The 18,302-nt window shown below is 50.3% G+C and overlaps 8 protein-coding genes across 8 annotated transcripts; 3 read left to right on the top strand and 5 right to left on the bottom strand.

The window, feature by feature from the left end:
* Positions 1–124: 124 nt before the first annotated feature.
* ASPBRDRAFT_161173 (NAD(P)/FAD-dependent oxidoreductase) lies at positions 125–1,412 on the top strand (the record flags this gene model as incomplete). The annotated part of the gene is made up of 2 exons (XM_067619487.1): positions 125–283; positions 349–1,412. The coding sequence occupies 2 exons, from the start codon at positions 125–127 to the stop codon at positions 1,177–1,179; spliced, it is 990 nt and encodes a 329-aa protein (XP_067474900.1). The 3' UTR covers positions 1,180–1,412.
* A 135-nt stretch (positions 1,413–1,547) lies between these two features.
* On the top strand, positions 1,548–3,429 carry ASPBRDRAFT_199881 (MDR family MFS transporter; the record flags this gene model as incomplete). The annotated part of the gene is made up of 4 exons (XM_067621372.1): positions 1,548–1,706; positions 1,776–2,155; positions 2,247–2,688; positions 2,758–3,429. The coding sequence occupies 4 exons, from the start codon at positions 1,548–1,550 to the stop codon at positions 3,427–3,429; spliced, it is 1,653 nt and encodes a 550-aa protein (XP_067474899.1).
* Positions 3,430–3,460: 31 nt separating this feature from the next.
* Positions 3,461–7,426, bottom strand: ASPBRDRAFT_134974 (MFS transporter/fungal specific transcription factor domain-containing protein; the record flags this gene model as incomplete). Its single annotated transcript, XM_067618665.1, has 15 exons — positions 3,461–3,587; positions 3,639–3,708; positions 3,767–3,771; positions 3,826–4,396; positions 4,447–4,756; positions 4,828–5,026; positions 5,551–5,634; positions 5,689–6,158; positions 6,225–6,431; positions 6,484–6,498; positions 6,551–6,806; positions 6,863–6,881; positions 6,953–7,174; positions 7,230–7,248; positions 7,304–7,426. 15 exons carry the CDS (start codon positions 7,424–7,426, stop codon positions 3,461–3,463), a joined length of 2,697 nt encoding a protein of 898 aa, XP_067474898.1.
* Positions 7,427–7,884: 458 nt separating this feature from the next.
* Positions 7,885–8,691, top strand: ASPBRDRAFT_334162 (uncharacterized protein). The gene is made up of 2 exons (XM_067623119.1): positions 7,885–8,584; positions 8,639–8,691. The coding sequence occupies exon 1, from the start codon at positions 8,065–8,067 to the stop codon at positions 8,524–8,526; it is 462 nt and encodes a 153-aa protein (XP_067474897.1). The 5' UTR covers positions 7,885–8,064; the 3' UTR covers positions 8,527–8,584; positions 8,639–8,691.
* Positions 8,692–9,187: 496 nt separating this feature from the next.
* On the bottom strand, positions 9,188–9,597 carry ASPBRDRAFT_47690 (uncharacterized protein). Its single transcript, XM_067625913.1, has one exon. The coding sequence runs from the start codon at positions 9,471–9,473 to the stop codon at positions 9,237–9,239; it is 237 nt and encodes a 78-aa protein (XP_067474896.1). The 5' UTR covers positions 9,474–9,597; the 3' UTR covers positions 9,188–9,236.
* A 542-nt stretch (positions 9,598–10,139) lies between these two features.
* ASPBRDRAFT_135385 (uncharacterized protein) lies at positions 10,140–11,593 on the bottom strand (the record flags this gene model as incomplete). Its single annotated transcript, XM_067618697.1, has 5 exons — positions 10,140–10,388; positions 10,496–11,148; positions 11,214–11,357; positions 11,446–11,478; positions 11,551–11,593. The coding sequence occupies 5 exons, from the start codon at positions 11,591–11,593 to the stop codon at positions 10,140–10,142; spliced, it is 1,122 nt and encodes a 373-aa protein (XP_067474895.1).
* An 865-nt stretch (positions 11,594–12,458) lies between these two features.
* Positions 12,459–13,484, bottom strand: ASPBRDRAFT_135403 (uncharacterized protein; the record flags this gene model as incomplete). The annotated part of the gene is made up of 1 exon (XM_067618698.1): positions 12,459–13,484. The coding sequence occupies one exon, from the start codon at positions 13,482–13,484 to the stop codon at positions 12,459–12,461; it is 1,026 nt and encodes a 341-aa protein (XP_067474894.1).
* A 2,766-nt stretch (positions 13,485–16,250) lies between these two features.
* On the bottom strand, positions 16,251–17,378 carry ASPBRDRAFT_134961 (ankyrin repeat domain-containing protein; the record flags this gene model as incomplete). Its single annotated transcript, XM_067618662.1, has 2 exons — positions 16,251–16,995; positions 17,053–17,378. The coding sequence occupies 2 exons, from the start codon at positions 17,376–17,378 to the stop codon at positions 16,251–16,253; spliced, it is 1,071 nt and encodes a 356-aa protein (XP_067474893.1).
* Positions 17,379–18,302: the final 924 nt, after the last annotated feature.

The following is an 18,302-nucleotide window of genomic DNA, read 5'->3' as shown; positions in this document are numbered from 1 at the left end:
CCCTACTTAACGGACTCCGCAGTCCCCTTCTTTTTATTCCTACCCTTCAAGCTGTTGAACTAGCTTAGTTTAATTTATTACACAGCAATACAGAAGAAAAAAGAACTACAAACCAGCAATAAGCATGACCATCACAGCCGACGTGCTCATCATCGGCGGCGGACCCGCCGGCCTCGCCACGGCGTTGGCGCTATCCCGCAAACTACACTCGGTACTTCTGTTCGACAGCCAGGAATATCGCAATCGGCAGACATCCTACATGCACAATGTCCTCGGATTTGATGTAAGTCACTTTCTATATTAAACTACCTAATCTGCAAGATGTTAATTACGACGCGTCACCGTTAGCATGTGGAACCTGCACGTTTCCGCGCCGCCATCCACGATACCCTCCTGCATCGATACAGCACCAATACGATCGTCAACAAGAAGATCGTCCAAGCACACAAGGTACCCCACGCAGGTACAGGGACCCGCTTCGAGGTCATCGATGAAGAAGGGACGGCATATCAGGGCTCAAAGCTGGTTCTCGCCACGGGAATACGCGACATCATGCCTCCCATCGACGGATACAGCGAGAACTGGGGCCAGCTCATCTTCCACTGCCTGTTCTGTCATGGGTATGAGGAGCGTGGTGCCCTAAATGCAGGTCTGCTTGTAGCGGAGAGCTCGCAACTACAGGCGAATCCTTCTGTGGGGTTGATCCTCGGGCAGATGGTTCGTCGCTTTGCTGAGAAAGTAACGCTATTCACGCATGGCAATGAGGACACTGCGGTCGCGCTACGAGAAGCCGGTGCGGAAGCAAAGGGATTCACAATTGAATCGCGTCCGATTCGCTCCTTTGAGCGCGTTGCATCGGATGCGGAGGGTTCGCGAGACATCCTGCGGGTCTGGTTGGAACAGTCGGATGAAGGGGAGGATACTAGCTACGTAGATATGGGCTTCCTGACGCATATGCCGGATACAGCCGTCACAAATGACTGGAGTAGCCAACTGGGACTGGAGCTGGAAGCAAGTGGGATCTACAAGCAGAAAGATGTGACGATGGAGACGACGGTGCCGGGGGTGTTTGTGGCAGGGGATCATGCCTCTGTGGCAAAGGACGTTCCCAATGCTGCTAGCAATGCCACGTTTGTGGCTTCGGCGGTTGCGGTGCAGTTGACGGTTGAGCATTCCTAGGCATAGTAGAGTCGCTTGGTGTTGTATATAATGCATCATTGCAGTAATGCAGGGTATAGGGCATAGGGTACCTGCTGCATTGGCTTATGTACGTAGTGGCGCGTATTACGGGAACAAATGGACATAAGCTAAATAAGTTGTGCTTCAGCTGTGACACTATCCCAACTACTGTAATGGGGGCGAAGCCATATCGGTCCGGATGTCAATAGTGCATCAACTGATTTCCATCTGCGGAACGACGTGCAGATCCGAGTCCGGCCGGAAATCTGTCCTATCCACTCCACAGACCAGACCCCGGATCAGCCCATCGTATTTGACTCTGAAGATTGGCTACTGGGCATATTCGGCCCAGCTTTCGCTTCCAAATTATGTCCGTCTCTGCAGCAGACTCCTCCGGCATTGAGGACCGGGCTATTGACCCCGAGAAAATCGCGCACGAAACACCCAACGATGCGAGCGCGCCGACACAATGGCGCCAGATTGTGATTCTGTTGGCGTTGTATCTGGTGATGTTTGCAGTTGCCCTGGTATTATTCTAGATCCATACATCTTCGCGGACGTCAAATCCTTGGAGCTAATGTGTGGCCCTATGACAGGACAACACCATCCTTGCGCCTGCCCTCCCCGTCATCACCGACGACTTTCACTCCCTCGACGATATCGGCTGGTACAGCTCAGTCTATCTACTTACCATGTGTGCTACGCAGATTCTACACGGTCGGCTCTGCACCATGTATTCCATCAAATGGGTGTATATGATGAATCTGGCAATCTTTGAGATCGGCTCCGTGGTATCGGCGGCAACGCCCACCTCGGTCGGATTGATCTTCGGACGGGCTATCACAGGCATAGGGGCCGCAGGACTTTTGTCAGGAACCATATTGCTCATCGCTGCGAGTATGTCCCTGCAGCATCAGGCGACAGCTTTGGGTATTCTGGGTGGGCTGAAGGGTGCCGCAGCGGTGGCTGGACCATTGTCAGATCTGCCCCTTTCCACTTTTTCATTTTGATTTGTATTGTTTTCATCACCAGCTTGCATTCCATTGCTGACTTTAAATGTATAACAGAATGGGCGGAGCCTTCACAGACAAAGTGTCCTGGCGATGGTGCTTCTACATCAATCTTCCCCTGGGCGGAGTCGGCGCCGTGGCCATCCTTTTCTTATTCCATGCACCGGCGCCGACCTTCGTTCCTGACCCTGCAAAGGGTAGTCCACTAAAACAACGCCTGGTCCAGCTCGACCTCGAAGGCACAATACTCTTCAGCGCAAGTATCATATGCCTGCTGCTTGCCATCGAGTGGGGTGGAGCGAATTGGCCCTGGAGCAACGGGCGTATTATCGCGCTGTTTGTGATCTTCGGCGTCACCTTGATGGCCTTTTGCATTGTGCAGGCCAAAAAGAAAGAACTGGCAATGATTCCACCACGAGTAGCGGGGAACCGTAATGTCTGGAGCTGCGGCTTGTATAGTGCCATGCTTGGTGCTGCCTTTTATATTCTTGTTTACTATGTACGTCCTTATCTTCTTCCCTCGTCAACAGGAGTGTTTCCCCACGCTAACAGATTTTGTTCTGAAAAGCTCCCAATCTGGTTCCAAGTAATCAAAGGCGCCTCCGCCGTACGCTCGGGCATCATGAACCTCCCCATGTTGGTATCGCTCATCGTGCTCTCCATTCTCAGCGGTGCGCTAGTCTCGGCCATGGGATACTACACCCCCACTATGATCCTCGGCTGCATCCTGGTGCTCATCAGCACCGCCCTAATGACAACCTTCACTCCAGACACGGGGACTGTGAAATGGGCTGGATACCAAGTGATCATGGGCGCTGGGATTGGCATGGGCGCGCAGCAAACCGTCCTCGCTATGCAGGCTTCACTGCCCCCAAAGGATGTGCCGGTCGGTACGGCGCTGATGATATTCTACCAGACACTCGGGGGTGCTGTCTTCTTGATCGTGGCGCAGAATTTGTTTCAGCATGAGCTGGTGGAGAGGTTGACCGCTAGGAGTATCCCGGGTGTGGATGCTAGCAACGTGGCCGCTGCGGGAGCAACGGAGGTGAGGAACTTGGTGCCTGCAGAGTATTTGGGAGAGGCGTTGGAAGCGTATAATGGAGCTGTGGTGAGGACATTTTATATTTCGGTTGCATTGGCGGGGGTGGCGGTGTTGGCTACCTTTGTGCCGGAGTGGAAGTCGGTTAAGACGGTGAAGAATGGGGAGGATGAAGAGGGTATCGAACGTGGAGGGAGTTAGGCTGTGCATATGGTTTTTCATGGTTAATGCATCAGGTCTCCTGGATATCAGAAGTCTTTCTTGAACGATTTAGGACCCGGTAGATCACGCTCTGAATAGCAACCAAGATTAAACCGGATAAAGCAAGGATAATCATGATCAGTATCCCTGTCGGATAGCTATATATCCCGTCAGTATATATAATCCAATGATACTTAATGACCACTTACCCATCCAATCCATCATCATGTCGAAAGATCTGCGTCCCAGCCATGAGACCAGCCGTAGCAGACATGACAACTATAAAACACAATCAGCACTCACATGCCCAACATTCAATCAGACCACAGTAACATACACATCCTACCCACCTAGTCAGCAAAATTACTCGGTACAAAAGATAGGAGAAAAACTCACGCTACACTAACGCTCCTCTCCTCCGGACTCTCACAATTCACCTGAATCCACGCATTATGAACAGGATGATACCCAACCGCCAGGCCATTAACCGTCGTCCAGAGCCCAAACCGGCCCCACCTATTGACACGGGCCTGAAAAACCCTCAGCAGAACCAGCGCCGCAAGATACACGGCAATAGCAAGCATAACAGCCACCCCTCGCTTGCGCGTCCAATCACTCAGACACGCAAAGAGCACAATGACAGGCAGAGTGAGTAAGCTCCCTATCGCAGCGAGCGCATTCGCCTGGATACGAGTGAACCCCAGCGACATGATAATACTCGGAGTATATGTCGTGAGGGGACTCCACGTGGCAAAGACACAAGCTGTGGCGAGGAAATGAGGCCATTTGGTGTATTTCGTGAGTGTTTTCCAGACTACCTTGACTGGAATAGCCTTGGAAGTGGTCCCGTTCCATGATTGAGATTTGCAGGATGTCTCTTCATCAGAGCTTGCACGAGCAATGCCCTCTCTCTCCGGTAGTAGCATGAACAAAGCCCCGGACATAAGCACCGACCATACCCCTTCCACTATACACATCAGTAACGCTCCACAAGACTACTTAAAAGGTATAACTCACACAGGAATATCCACTGCCACCCATGCAACCCCCCCTTCCCATCCAACTTCAGCAACGCAGCCCCAAGTAACGGCGCAACCGCCGCACCGCCAAACATCCCGAAGAAGAAAACCGCAATGCGCTTCGTCAATTCCTCCTTCGTATACCACGTCGACAGCGTATACATAGCTGCCGGGATGTATCCGGCCTCTGCGAGACCCAGGATACTTCGTGTAATGAGGAAGCCAGTCTTATTGCGAATGAAGATCTGCAATGCGGCAATCACGCCGAAGATGCACACTTGGGCGCTGATCCAGCGGCGGGGTCCGACCTGTATATATAACCAGGCTTATTTAGCATCGTGACACTATGTCTGTGAAGGATATAGTGTAAGGTTAGTACCTTCTGTAAAACCATATTAGACGGTATTTCCAGGACAATCACGCCCAGAAACATCAGCTGATTTCCTAGGTTGATAATGTTTTGGCTGATGGCAATGTCTGATGCAAACCCGCCGGTGAGGGCACTGGCAATGTTTGTGCGATCGATTTGGTAGGTTGCGAAGCCGATGGTGAGGAGAGGCAGGACGCGGAAGTCGGCTCTAGTTGTAGATTATCAGTGGATGGGGACCTGAGACGTTGTTTGGTGGTAGGTCTTACACCTTCCGAATTGTGGTGACATATTTGCAGTCATAATCATATCCAGAAGCGCTGGATAGAGACATTCTTTGGTAGAAGTTGAATTATCAAGAATGTGAATTGGCAGTTAAGACGGATTGTGTAGAAATAACCGTCATTTGTAGTGTCGTCGTGTAAACGAATGAAGGACCTTGCGGGTTTACCTTTGGGGTGATAAGATAAGAATGGGTCATGATCGACAGGCTACTGCTTGCATTTAATTTTGTTATTAATTTTATTCTTACGACATCGAAGTGTTGCTTGCTTGTGGATTAGTAAATATCTTATTTACTTTGCCTTGTCTTAAGGTAGTGATGATGTCTGCCCGTGTCGGGGCCATCGCTACGTAGATGTATCCATCTGATCTACCAAATCCATCAATAAATGCAACTGGACCGGCATGCAGATGGCCAGACGACTATAGAATCCACACGCCATGCGCAGATACATCCTGTCCTCGTCAAGTCGGTCGTGCGACTGGCCCATAAGAACGAGAATGCATGCCGCGATTTTTGGAAGCGAACGAAACCTCCTACAGGTCGTGGTTAGTACACCTGCTTCTCGAGGGGATTGTTTCGTGGCTTACATGTTACCCAGCATCTCAGCGTGGGTCTGCTGGCTGCAATGTTCCAGAACCGATCGAGCAGCAGCGAGACATCGAGTTTCACTGCGTTCATAGGCCTCGGTCTCCTCGGGGCTCAGTCCTTGCTGAGCGAGGTGGAGCCATTTTCCGTGAATCAAGAAGGTTAGAAAGTAAGAGCTGAAGTGTATCTCGGTCTCTACCTCACCCCCAAAGCCTGAGGAGCGGCCTGCAGGAGAGTTGGGTGAGTAGTTATATGTCTGGAAGATCCCCAGCCATGATTGAAGCAGGCAGTATGTATCTTCGATTTGACGGCGCATATCAGCACGCGTCGTCCGAAGGGCTGTCTGGCTATAGAGCGAATCTATTACACGATCGCAGAGACGCCCGTACAAGCATTGAAGCGTCAGTCGCGCTTCGTCTGGGTGCTGGAGCACATCGCTCGGGGCATGGTCCGTGACCTTGTCGCACATGATCTGGTAGACGTTGATGTTAGATTTGTATCTTTTCTTCCATCAGTTGGTGAAATGGAAGAAACCCACCGAAGATCGGCCTGTGTAGATCGCGTCGGCTTTTTCAATGGAATACAGAGTCCAAAAGGCATTTCTAAGCATTCTCTCGTCCCCACTTGCAGCGCAAATTTGTCGGAGGCGACGAGAGCTGTGAAGCCCCAGATCCTGCATGCGCTGGACACCGATACTAATGAGGCGGGATTTGCAGCTGTGACCGGACTTGTCGGCAAAGATTATCTGCAGACATATCAATTAAACTGCCCTTAATCTCATTGAAGAAACGATTTACCATGATCAATATTCCCTGGAGGGGAACGTTAGTTATCAATAAAATTTCGACCGGAAAAAAGACTTACCTGAAGTGCCCGGACCGTCGCAGAATCCATTGCAAGATCCTTTAGTTCAGACCACGCCCGTTGAAAGTATGCAGTGGCCTGTGATATGCCTTCCACGGCGCCTCGGATACCCGAATGTATGCTTAGGAGGTAGCAGCCCAACGCTAGAACGGCATAGGCCACTACCATTGTGGCCCGATCTGAGCAGTCAGACTTCAGCGCGGCGTCCACGCACTCTTGGGCACTTGCCATACTCAGGAACATTTTGACGCCAGCACTACTCCGTATCAGCCAGATCCAGAGGAGGTCCCCGTAAGGAACAAGCCCACCTACCAAGGTGAATCGAAACATGCTGCAAGTCATCAGTATCTGCTCTGTTCTCTCGCATAACTGCAGGATCGTTGCAAGGTAGCTTGTCCGTACCTTGGATGTAGCTACTAATTCGGGGTTCATCGTCTAGCATCGGGCGCAGCGATGATTTGTGATAGTCAGACAATATATAATTTGTCTTCTCGTCGCCCACAATGTCGCAGTCAAGAAGCTCCACAGCACGTTTGACTGTTTCGACCCGTTTTTGATCACTGTCGAGCAGAAGATGTGAGGAATAGAGGGAAGGAATGTTGAAGCCCGGCGTTACTTGACGAGCTATCTCAGCTAATGAGTATGCTAGTTCTGATCATAAGTTGGGGGGCCACAGTACTTTGAAACTCCTTTTGCAGCTGCCAAAAATTAGCTCTGTCTCGGTATTAGGTCCACACCGTAAAGCGACCTTACCATTCGAATAGAAAATACCCTGTCGCCCCTTTGCTCATGGTCGGATTCGGTCGTTGATGGGTCACCGTAAGGAGGAGGAAGTGTATCCGAGCTCGCCTCGGATTCGGGTTCACCTCGCGGCATCGAGCCATCAGCCGACCAGTCCGGACAAGGATTCCATGAGATATCAGGAAGTTCCCAACAGTGTAGGTCTAAAGATCCCGGAGCAACTGTCTCCAACCATTCCTGGGGGCTGATTGACTGCCGAGACGACAAATTGGTATCACCTTCGAACAGACTCGGGGCAGGGCTGAGTCGCCAAGAGGTGGAAATAGAACTTGCTGATGCTGGCCCTTTCGGATAGGTGCAGGGACTACCCTTTCTCTGTGAAGTGCGCTGTTACTATGAAGTCATGCGTACGATCTGACTGGGGAGCCATGATGGGCACGTACCCGACAGTGCATGCAAGGATTCCCGCCATCACCTAAAGTGTTCCGTTCTGGTCAGCTTGGAGATATCAATCGAGTGGGGTAACGCCATCTTGCAACATTCAGAGATCCACCATATTGTGAAGATGAGAAAAGGAGCAGAGCAAGAGGCGGGGCAGTGCTAGTAACTGACATCGAGTCTTTCGCGCCTTGCACGGTTCGCAGGCGCCTCTTCGTCGTGTAATACCCTTGCGAATGCCATTCATGATTTGTCGTGGCCGGAGTCTGGGCACAGGAGGTTATCTGTAAGCTGCGAGATCACGCAAAGTAGCTCGTCGAAGACGCAATCGACAGATGCGCGGCCGATCTATAAAAGGCGGACACTGTCACCTTTGGGGACCTGTCTTCTCTCTTTGCCACGAGGAGATGCGACATTATGCAGCTGGCGGAGTGTTGACACTTCCCCTCTCGGGATTTGGTTGCTCACGATTAATTTGGCATAGTTCTTCTCAGCCGACTTTGACCCACTGCGTCCACCTCCAGCGTCATATGTTCCTGTGCACCGATCATTGTGCCATCGCCAAAGCTTTGCAATTCCCGGAGCTGGGCTGTCCGGGGTTTGATGTGGGAGCGCAAAAGCAAAGAACGAGAAGATGTCAAGGAATCTCAAGGGCGAAGTCACAGAAATGCGCGACATATGCGATGGTTGATGGACAAAAACAGAAAAAAGAGGAAGGAGAGGTCTGGTTGGGGCCAGGCCAGCCTGCCTCTCGTGTTAAGCCTGCGTGGACAGTCATTGCAGCAGCGTATCGCTAGGAGATCTCCGATCAACTCTGTTAGCAGCGGATCGTCGAATTATTTTCCATCCAATGAGGCGAGTGCTAGAGGCCAAGCTAATCATCTTCCACTAATTGCGAGAAAGGGACAGACACGGATCGCTTCGGCAGGCAATTGTGACCGTCCAGCGCTATTGGCGAGCTCGACCAGACTTGCAGGTACTTCGATTGTTTGATTGGTACTAATCTGCTGTATTACGCGCGTCGCCAGTGGGTGGGTTTGGTCTTCCAATCTAAGCCATATAGTGTCCGTCTGATGCCCCGTTCAAGATGGCCTTTTTTAGTCAAACTTTGTTCTACCGCCGACATGGTATACAGTCTGTCATCGGGGTTTCGTGGTCAGAGAGCACCACGTAAACGTGCGATGGGCAGGTTCCCCTGGACTTCCCCAAGCCAATTACCCGGATATGTTTCCCTGGGGATGAGGGGGGAAGCCTTGAACGAGAATCGGTTGAAGTGCTGCGCCGATTGAAGCACTAGGTAGATCACCCCGGACCAACGTTACATTTCCCATGCATGTTTGACTACCGGGCACACCCTACTGCATGGACGCTATTAACGCCGCTCATATACCTACTCCAGAAAGTAAGTGTAATCAAGGTAATCATGTCATGCTCGGCTCTAGTTTCATTCCTGCCATCCACTAATATGCGCCACTTAATTCGCAATGCAGAGACCGTCGCCAGCCACCTATTGAAGTCGGGCCTGGGCGTGAGTCTCAACCCTGGCCAACCGACCCACTCCAGCCGCAACAACTTGGCTTAGCACCGCGCCAAAAAAAAAAAACCCCTTCAAAATAGTTGGCCTCTTCCAACCCCGGTCGAGCAGATCTCCTCTTGGTTCCTCTCCTGATGGCTGGTGCTTTTCCTCGGCAATCGCCTGCGAGTTGGTCGATATTTCAACCCGGTCATACGTGGTTATCTCCATCTTGATCCTCTGGCATATACAGCAGGATCCAGAGCCTAGTGGATTTCTTCAGGCCAGTATATCTCAGAGACGGAAGAACTGCACGGATTGACTGGTGCTTTACTCTAGTCAACAGTCGCTGGCTCGATGTTTCCCAATTAGCCTGCGCATTCTTTCGAACAGCGACGCCGATATAGCCCAAACCTCGGAAAACCGACCGGCTGCCCTACCCGCGTGAGTAATCACTTATACGAGTATTATTCACGACTGGGAGACGGTCCTATGCCAGGGGAAGGAATCCTAGGATACTTGCAAACTGAGGTAGGACAAGCTGGCTGCGCGATCGTGGCCCCTTGAGTCGCGACGCACGGTCATTTCTATTACTCAATAGGCCGTAAGCGCTTAGATGGCATTCAATCTAGAGGATCGAAGCACAGGAGGATAAATCTATTTGCTTGAGCGTACCAGCGACCAAAGGCCGATGAGTGGGATATGGGCCTAGCACAACCGAGATCGCAAGATATTGGCCCAGACATGGCGATCTCAACCACCGGAATGAAGGCCGCCGTGGCAGAATTCCCGCCTAAGGGCTAGCTAGGCAAGAGGAACGGAATCGCAGCTCGAATCCAAGTGGGCAGGAAGATGCTAATGTGCCTAGATCTGCCCGTGTCCAACTTATGCCGTCACTCAACCAGGATGTCGATCCTGCTGTGTGACTAGCACACACCACTGCCATGTATCCGAGACCTCTCCACCCATGATCTTGCCGATCGCCTTGCGCAGTGTCCGGCACGCAGGACCTGCCTGCTGAGACCCAGCCTGATACACCACCGTCTTGCGTTCGGATGGCCAGAAGATTAGCCGAATGGGTAGCAGCCAGTGCCAGGTGCTCGTGGCAATAACTTCCGACAGCGTATCCATCTCTTCGACCGGAATCTGCAGCAGCACCATAAGCCATCCGTCACAATTAGCCCACGTATAGCAGAGTGGATAGAACGGAACAAAGATCGTGAGGATGTGCATGTGCTAATTCAGAGACATACCGGTCCAACCTTCACTTTCCACCCAAGCCGTATAGCAATTGCCACGCAGGTATCGCTAAGAATGCTTGGACTGGGATGTTTCGACACCATCAACGTGTACCTTCCGTGCTCCTCCTGTACCCCAAGAAATGCGGACGTCGTAAACCCGCTGATGAAATTGCCGTGTCGCGTGTTATCGAGCCGAAGCTTCATAGTATATCCATCCCGTTGCGCCTGTCGCCCATCGTACTGAGCTGTAATCTCCATCCCTCTTTCACACCCTTCTCCCCATACGTCGTCGCCACAGCATTTCTGGCTCTCTGCTCCTCTGGAAACATTACCAACTTCCATATCGCTCACAACTATAGCATTCTGCGCCGCTGTCCGCGGATACACCATTCCCGGTCGGACAAACACACAGAACGTATAGTGCGCCGGGGAATCTCGTACTCGGGGAAGACTGGGTCCAAAGAGCAGCGGTCGGAGGTAGAGCAGAGCATCTGTCTGGTGTGGGGGGACATAGGATGTGTTGATGGCGACTGCCTCTTTGACACATGTTAGGAAGAGATGCTCGGGGACAGGCGTCATCCCTACCGCCGCTGCGGCATCTGCTAAGCGACGGGCGTGATCGAGCGGCCGGAAGAGAAGGATGCGGTTATCTCGCGTGCGTCGGGCTTCCTCAGATGCGAAAGTCAGTAGCTTGTAGAAGAGCAAGGTAGGCTTAGAGAAAGCGACTCACCGGTAAGAGATTCATAATATGGTCCTCCATAGTTAAGCCCTACCGCGAAGCCATTGATATGTAGATTTGGGTTATCCACCACAGTTAGTGGGCCCCATGAACCTGTTATGGGGGAGTATGTGCATTCGATATGGGAGGTGGGAACTATGTCAGAACAAATACATGAGCGACTGCATTGCTATGAAGGCAGAGGCTTGGATGTTTCAAAATACAGTAGCGAGAGATCACATACACTCAAGGTTCTGGCTTCCAAGAGAAGCCCAGTCTGTCGGACCGCTTAGCGCACCGGATCGGAATACGGATTTAGTAGTTAAATACGGCGTGGATCAAGACTTACCAACGTCCTCAGAAGGAGGTTCAGGAAATGCACCAGCCATCATCGTAGTAGTAGTATCCATGATATTTGTAGATAGAGTTAGATCCATATTCGTTCCGCAGTGCACTTCATGTCGAGTATATACACGGTGTTTCTACTTCAAACAAGGCGATCTGTTTGCGGTAACTTACCGGATAACTAGCGCAAATAGGAACGGAATTGACAGTGTCAGTTGCGCTAATTTGCCACTCCATTCCACTGTAACTTCCGGATCGCGGTCCGCGGATCGACGGATCTGGGCTCGGTCTTGCCGTAGCTTAAACCTTCGTATTGCTCTATTATTATTGTTGTTTTGATGTTCAGGAGAGATGCAAGCTATTCGTTCTTTTATCTTCAGAAAGCGTGATAGACGCTCCTACCTTTCCTTACGTATCTGATGAAGCTATTGAGGAGTTACTTCTTACGACTGTTAAGCATGGTGTACTTTTCTGGTGAGGGAATATCTGCTAGGAAATATTAGACTAACTATAGAAGATCGAGTTGCTTCGATCCGAAGCATTGCAGAACACTGATCCAAGCCCTGCCGAGGACTGGCTTCCAGCATATAGAATGCAGATCTGGGGATCAATACAATCTGGGCTTCTGCGCGGGAACTCGGGACTAGGTTGGTGGAATCACTTAGCTGGCCTCTGCAGTGACTCCTGTAGTATTTATCGAACAGATATTCAGGAGACGACCAATTACACCCTACTATCTTGTCAGTTCTACTGTAGATGTGTTGTCTTTGAAAGTAGGAATCCAATCAATCGGCGCCATTGTTGTCGAACAGCCAGTGGATGTAATCTAATAACAACAATTCAGACTCGTAAGGAGAATCCCACAATGCTCGTACACGCCAGATGCAGAACACCATAGGAGTAAGTGCCAAATCAGCGATCACAATGCCTCTCCCAGGCTCCGTTTGGCCAATTGATATTCCCCAGATCCCTCAGCGTTGTGATTCTGGAAGTATAGGTTTCTTCCCCGTACCTCAACCGTTCCCAGCCATGGTACTTCATGTAGCACGTAGACCGATTCTTGTCCCAACCAGTAAAGCGCGAGCCACCATCGCGGAAGACACGCCTGACCCAATTTCCAGTATCCTTGTAGGAGCATGTCGGGATAGTGCTCAAACTTGTCGAAGGACTATTTTCAAACACATACTGGTTTATTACCCACAACCTCGTACCATCCTCATTAAGCCAGAATTCAGTCTTAATCTGAACCCCAATGGAAGGATGGCCTGTAAACTTGCAGTCATGTCTTAGCTTCCCGTATAGCTTTCGGCTGCTAGGATGTAGTAACACATCATCGTCCCAACACTTTGTTCCGGGACGTAGTAAGTATTTCTGAGCATCCCTGCACAATCGTATCAAATGGAGCTTATCGCGAAACGTGATACTGATGCATGGACAAATGTCGACCTTGCCAGCATCCGGTATACAGTTGAATGTTCCTTGAAGTATGTAACAATCAAAACAGCATGACTTTCGCGGTCTCCAGATATCATGCAGGGTTTGCCAGAGAGTGTGTGGGTGAAGGGTCCAACAATCATGGCAATATTTCCAACGCTCGTTTTGAAGCCGAATGAGTAGCTGGATTCTCGGCCTTCCCTTGGCGTTGGGGCAAAGCATTACCCGTTCTTCAGGGGGGTAAAGCTGATGAAGCTTTGTTTCTTGCGCTTTAAGGTATTCCTCCAGACAAGCGAAGATGTTTTTGCAACTCAACCCGAAGCAGATCTGGTCGATGGTGGAGAGACATTCCAGGACCATTACAACCAATTCTGGGGGCATCTTCTGCAGTGGGGCTTTCAATCGACGTTGGCGAAAGATGGATTCTGAGAGAGCACGAAGTACGGCTTTCGCACGTTGACTGATGATTCCGAGTACTTTAACAGGTGGTGAGAATTGGTACATCATATTGCCGGTACAGGGGAATAGGGACATGGTGCGACCGAAAACACAGGGTCTGTTGATATGTTTGAAGAATGTCGTGCTCATGAAAGATAAAGATTGAAAATGATGACCGGGTTGGTGGGCAGTTGATGCAGGTGAAAGAAGAGGAAGAGGTCAGGGGAGAGAATCTGTACGGGTAAACATGTCGACACAATGATGAACATGATGAATGAGGTGACCTACCCGTGGCAGACCAACCACTACCATGCCAGAGTGACGCGCGAGGGGGAACTAAATGATATATGTGTGTCCTATTTCAATATCTTGGGCAACTTCTGATATTATATCTCGCAAGGTGTGAGAAGCAAAACATGGTGATGCTGGATGTGCAACGGCGAAAGTCTTTGTACGCCGTTTCTTCAACTTATGTAGATCAGATTCGTCGGCGTGTTGCCGCTCCTTTTTGTTGCGCTCTCGTACCAATATCTTGGCAGGGGCAGATTAGAGACATGCAACAGGTACTAGGTTTGCTGCTCAAGGTTTTCAATAGGCTCGCAGAAAGCAAGTACGAACAGGACTATCAATCTTAACACAGTCAGATACCACTCTCAATCATTCCTTTTCTGCGACTCCCCGAGTATTATGCATTCGCCAAGGTCCATGAGTTCCCCAAACGTTGAGTCTAAACGACGACACTGAACGAATTAAGGGCAGGGTCGAAAGCAGGGGTAGCGACCGTAGCGATTGTATCGTTCTCTTGTCGTCGTCGTCCATATCATCGATCGCCAGCCGAGCTATGGCGATAACGCTGGTGACGACAGCACCAACTACCATACTGTACTCAAACACGGGCCGAGACATAACCGAGGAAAAGTGTAGGAGAGGGAACATGTGCAGTGGCACCTGGGGTTCAAGTGAAATAGATGTTGGTTGGGTAGGAGACGCATAATGGTCTAGGAAGGACCACACGGGTCAGCCCCTCGGGGAGCGAGATTTGCGGCAATAATACCAACTTAGGAACACAGCCGAGGAAAGGAGAGTACATCAAGAGATTCATTTCAGCAATTGATTCAAAGAAGACTTTACAAAGATCTGCTTCGAAGTGCCGAAAAGCAAATAATAGGCGGGACGGGATACATTAAAGTAGCGCTTCGTAAGCATAACCTTCAAGTAAGGACTGCACTTGACACTCTCTTCTCGTAGAGACATGGATAAGAAACGAATTAAAACACAGCAAAAAACGACTGAATGTGGAGTTGTGCTTAAAGCAGGAAACCCGTCTATTTTAATCCATGGTGCGATCGTGAGCCCAGTTTATCCAATAGCCATCAGCCACCCGCCGAGTTTCCGGTCCTCAAAGCCCTGTGTTCATCATCCGAGATCCTAGCTTACACACATATTAGCGCGCTGCATCCTGTGCTGCAACGACAGGGCTGAGAACATACCTCCTATTGTACGTGCAATTTAATGCAGGGGTGGGTCCGCAATCTTCTTCTCCAGCTCAAGAATACGATTCATGATTATCCAGTTCTGTTCTTTCATCAGCTGGGTTCGGTTCTCGTCTAATATGGCGTTTTTAAGAATGTACCTCAACTTGCAAGCACACGATACAAAAGAGGGTTAGCCAAGGTGCTAGCTGCGGAGGCATTTTGATAGTTCTCAGAGTTCTGGATCAGCGTAGGAAAGAGTTGAATGACCTTATCCTGTTGACACTGGTAAACTTGTAGCGGAATGGGAGAGTATGATATGAGATAACAAGATCTATCAGATGACACATTGGTTAAAGAGAGATCGCTCGTTCGGGGGACGGAGCATATCCATGGGGCCGCTACAGCCATACCGACTTCGTTCCTGCCACTGTAAGAAGTAACCGGGAAGGAGCGGGCCTTCTCCGGGTTACAAACGATGTACTAGTGATTTGAAGATTCCACGCTTCGAGTATCTGCAGTTGAGTAGATCATCATGACCTCATGTCCTGAGCATCTTCTGCAGTTCTTCGCACCATGTATGGGGAATTCAGGGAGTCGGGACGCATCCTCTTTTGTACCCGTAAGGCTCCCTGCATTCCTTCGTCGGTTTGATCAGTGTAGAGTAAATATCCATAGGTATTATTTGCGTAAGATTCTAAGCGGGGATGAGAGGTCCTTTGCAGAGCGGATATTGTGGCGAGGAACTCCGGAGTGACTAACTCCACCTGTAGTCTGCTCTTTATTGTCTCCGTGAGCCAAACGTAAGACAGCGATAAGAGTTGAAATCACCGGCATCTCACTTGCAAATGAGTAGTCCGCAACTGTATGAGCGAGAACTAGGCAATATGTCTATGTGTACAGGTTTGGTATTAACGTAGTAGCACCCTTTGTTAGACAGTATACAGATATTCGCCTGCAGGATTTGGCTTTTCCGCTCAAAGGAGGGGAGAAATTCTGTCAAGAAATGGGGAAGATAAATTTTAAAAGAGCATTGGAAGAAGAACCGTGGACAAAGCCCGAGTAGGTAGCAGAGGACCTGGTGGAGTGTGTGGCTACCGTGGATGCACCTGTATATTACTTACCGCGCCTCTATCTCCAACATTAGAGGCAGTTCTTTCCAGAATGGATCAATTATATTTCCTCTACCTCTCACGTTGAGCTTACCGGGAAGTAGCTCATATTGACTTCCGTTCTTTCGCATAAGCGCAAAGTGATATTATCATCAACTGCTCGGAAATGCCAAGAGAGTATATTCTTCGCATAGCTGAACCATTACTGTAGAAGCAAGCACTGCTGATGCCACATAGGACATATCCGACTAGGACACAGTCTTGGTACGGCTCCGTGTCCGGCTGCTAACACTACCCTCCCTTGTGATTTCTCTCTTTTTGGTGTTTTGCTTATTTGTGGCACGTTCTGCTTCCAAATTCAGATCTCTCACTGCAGAGTCCGACAAATCGTTACCCAGAATGCCATGCCGTTCATTGGTCTTCGTTTCGTTGGCTGCAGGGGTCTCCGAGTCGTGCCCGGTATTCGACACCTCTGACACACCAGTTCTCAAAGGAGAGGATCGTATTGATGCAGACTCAAGAAGTTCAATTACACTTCGATACATGCTCTTCACGGAGGGTTCATGAGACGCTCGCTTCTTCCACTTGGCAACGTCGACTGGAGTCAGGCTGTTGAAATTCTTACAATATGAACGAGCTCTTGGATCTGCGCCCACGTCTAGCAGTAGTTGGATAACCTCCATATCCGCAAAACGGACTGCAGCATGTAAAGGGGTTCCCCATTTCTCAGACGTCGCCGTGGTTGGATCAAGACCCTTCGATAGAAGAAATCTAGCCTTGATTCCTGTATCGGTGGGCCAGGCAAGAGCATGAAACCAGAGGCTGGAGTCTACCTTTGCCCCGTATTCCACAAGCAGGTCGAATGTAGCACCACCATCCTCATTGACTTTGTTAAGAGCACTGGCGAGGGGGGTTATCTTCCTGGGGCCGCAGCGGTTGGGGTCAACGCCTCGTTCTAGTAGTTCGCGAGCACAGTCGGCATAGAAGAACCTGCTGCACCCTTAGCTTAGACTTTCAAATGAACCAATCACCATTTGTATGTAGAGATACCGTAGAAGTGGCTCGCCCGCTGACGTAGTACATTTCCTCGGCTTCAGGCCACGATCAAAGTACAAGCGAATGACGCGCGGGTCTTGCCTACCTCTTTTGCCGGTGAGATAGCCTATTGCAAGCGGCGACATGGGAATGCCTATATCAAGGAGAGCTATTATGATGTCCAGGTGCGCTTCAGATGTCGCATGCCTTAGTCCAAGGTCGAGATCCCTAGCAGAGAGTTGCCCGCTAGCGAGAGCCCTCCGGACTCCCCGCATATTGCCGTTCGTACATGCCTGTTGGAAATTGCGCTTGACAGCTGCTTCCGCTGTGCTCCGTGACATTGCAGCACAAAAGGCAAAGTAAAAATATCGAAGTTCGGCTAATGCGGTGGCACGCAGAGTGATTCTTGACTGCAGTAGAGGCAAGGAAGGTTTGGAAGAATTATGTTTCGTCTCCCCTCGGACTACGGCCGAACCATGGCGAGGCGCGGAACCCCACAAGGTGTCTGTACCGTGGTTGTACATGTTAGGGTAAATGTCAGCCACGGTGCGGCATTGACATTGGATGTGTTATCGACGCATTCAACATGGTGGGGGGTTTGGGGACTTTCGCGATACTCCTTTGGACTAGTGCGGGCAATACAGGGCATATAGGTAGAGCCACCATCACCTAGCCTTGTTTAATTTGCCAATAGTGCCAACTTAGTATATGAAAAGGCATAAACCCCCACTATCCTTCGTTGTTTTCGCGTTAAGAAGCAGACCCTCCCTATATACTAAACGCTTGAATCGAACTCAGATCTTCATTCACCTTCACCATGACACCCGGGGAGGCATTTGTTGAAGCCTTCCATGAAGCTTGCTTCAATGGTGACTTGCTGAAAACCCAGGAAGCTCTCAACACCAGACGGCTCACCACTGAGGACCTCAACGAAGGACTCAATCTTGCCACGGGTGAGGCTCACGCCGATATAGTGGCCGCCCTCTTTGAAGCCGGGGCGCAAATGACATGGGAATCGCCGGCCTTTCTTACTGGAGACAATGGCCGGCAACACCCGAGAATACTTCGTTATTACCTCGACCGTGGCCTTGATCCTAACTGCGACGTCTCCAATGGCGAGCCTCTTCTACGGTAAATTCAGTCAGACGTGCTATTCAGAATCAAGAACACTATCACTGACTCCCATGTGACAGGTTCATGAAAAGTACCGCCTGTGCTGAAGAATTGCTCTCACGGGGTGCCGATCCCAACCGCTGTGGTCCGAA

The sequence above is a fragment of the Aspergillus brasiliensis genome, assembly GCF_001889945.1.
Source record: "Aspergillus brasiliensis CBS 101740 unplaced genomic scaffold ASPBRscaffold_15, whole genome shotgun sequence".
Lineage (NCBI taxonomy): Eukaryota > Fungi > Ascomycota > Eurotiomycetes > Eurotiales > Aspergillaceae > Aspergillus > Aspergillus brasiliensis.
Note: the sequence above shows the minus strand (reverse complement) of the source record. Positions and strands in the feature narration are given on the sequence as shown.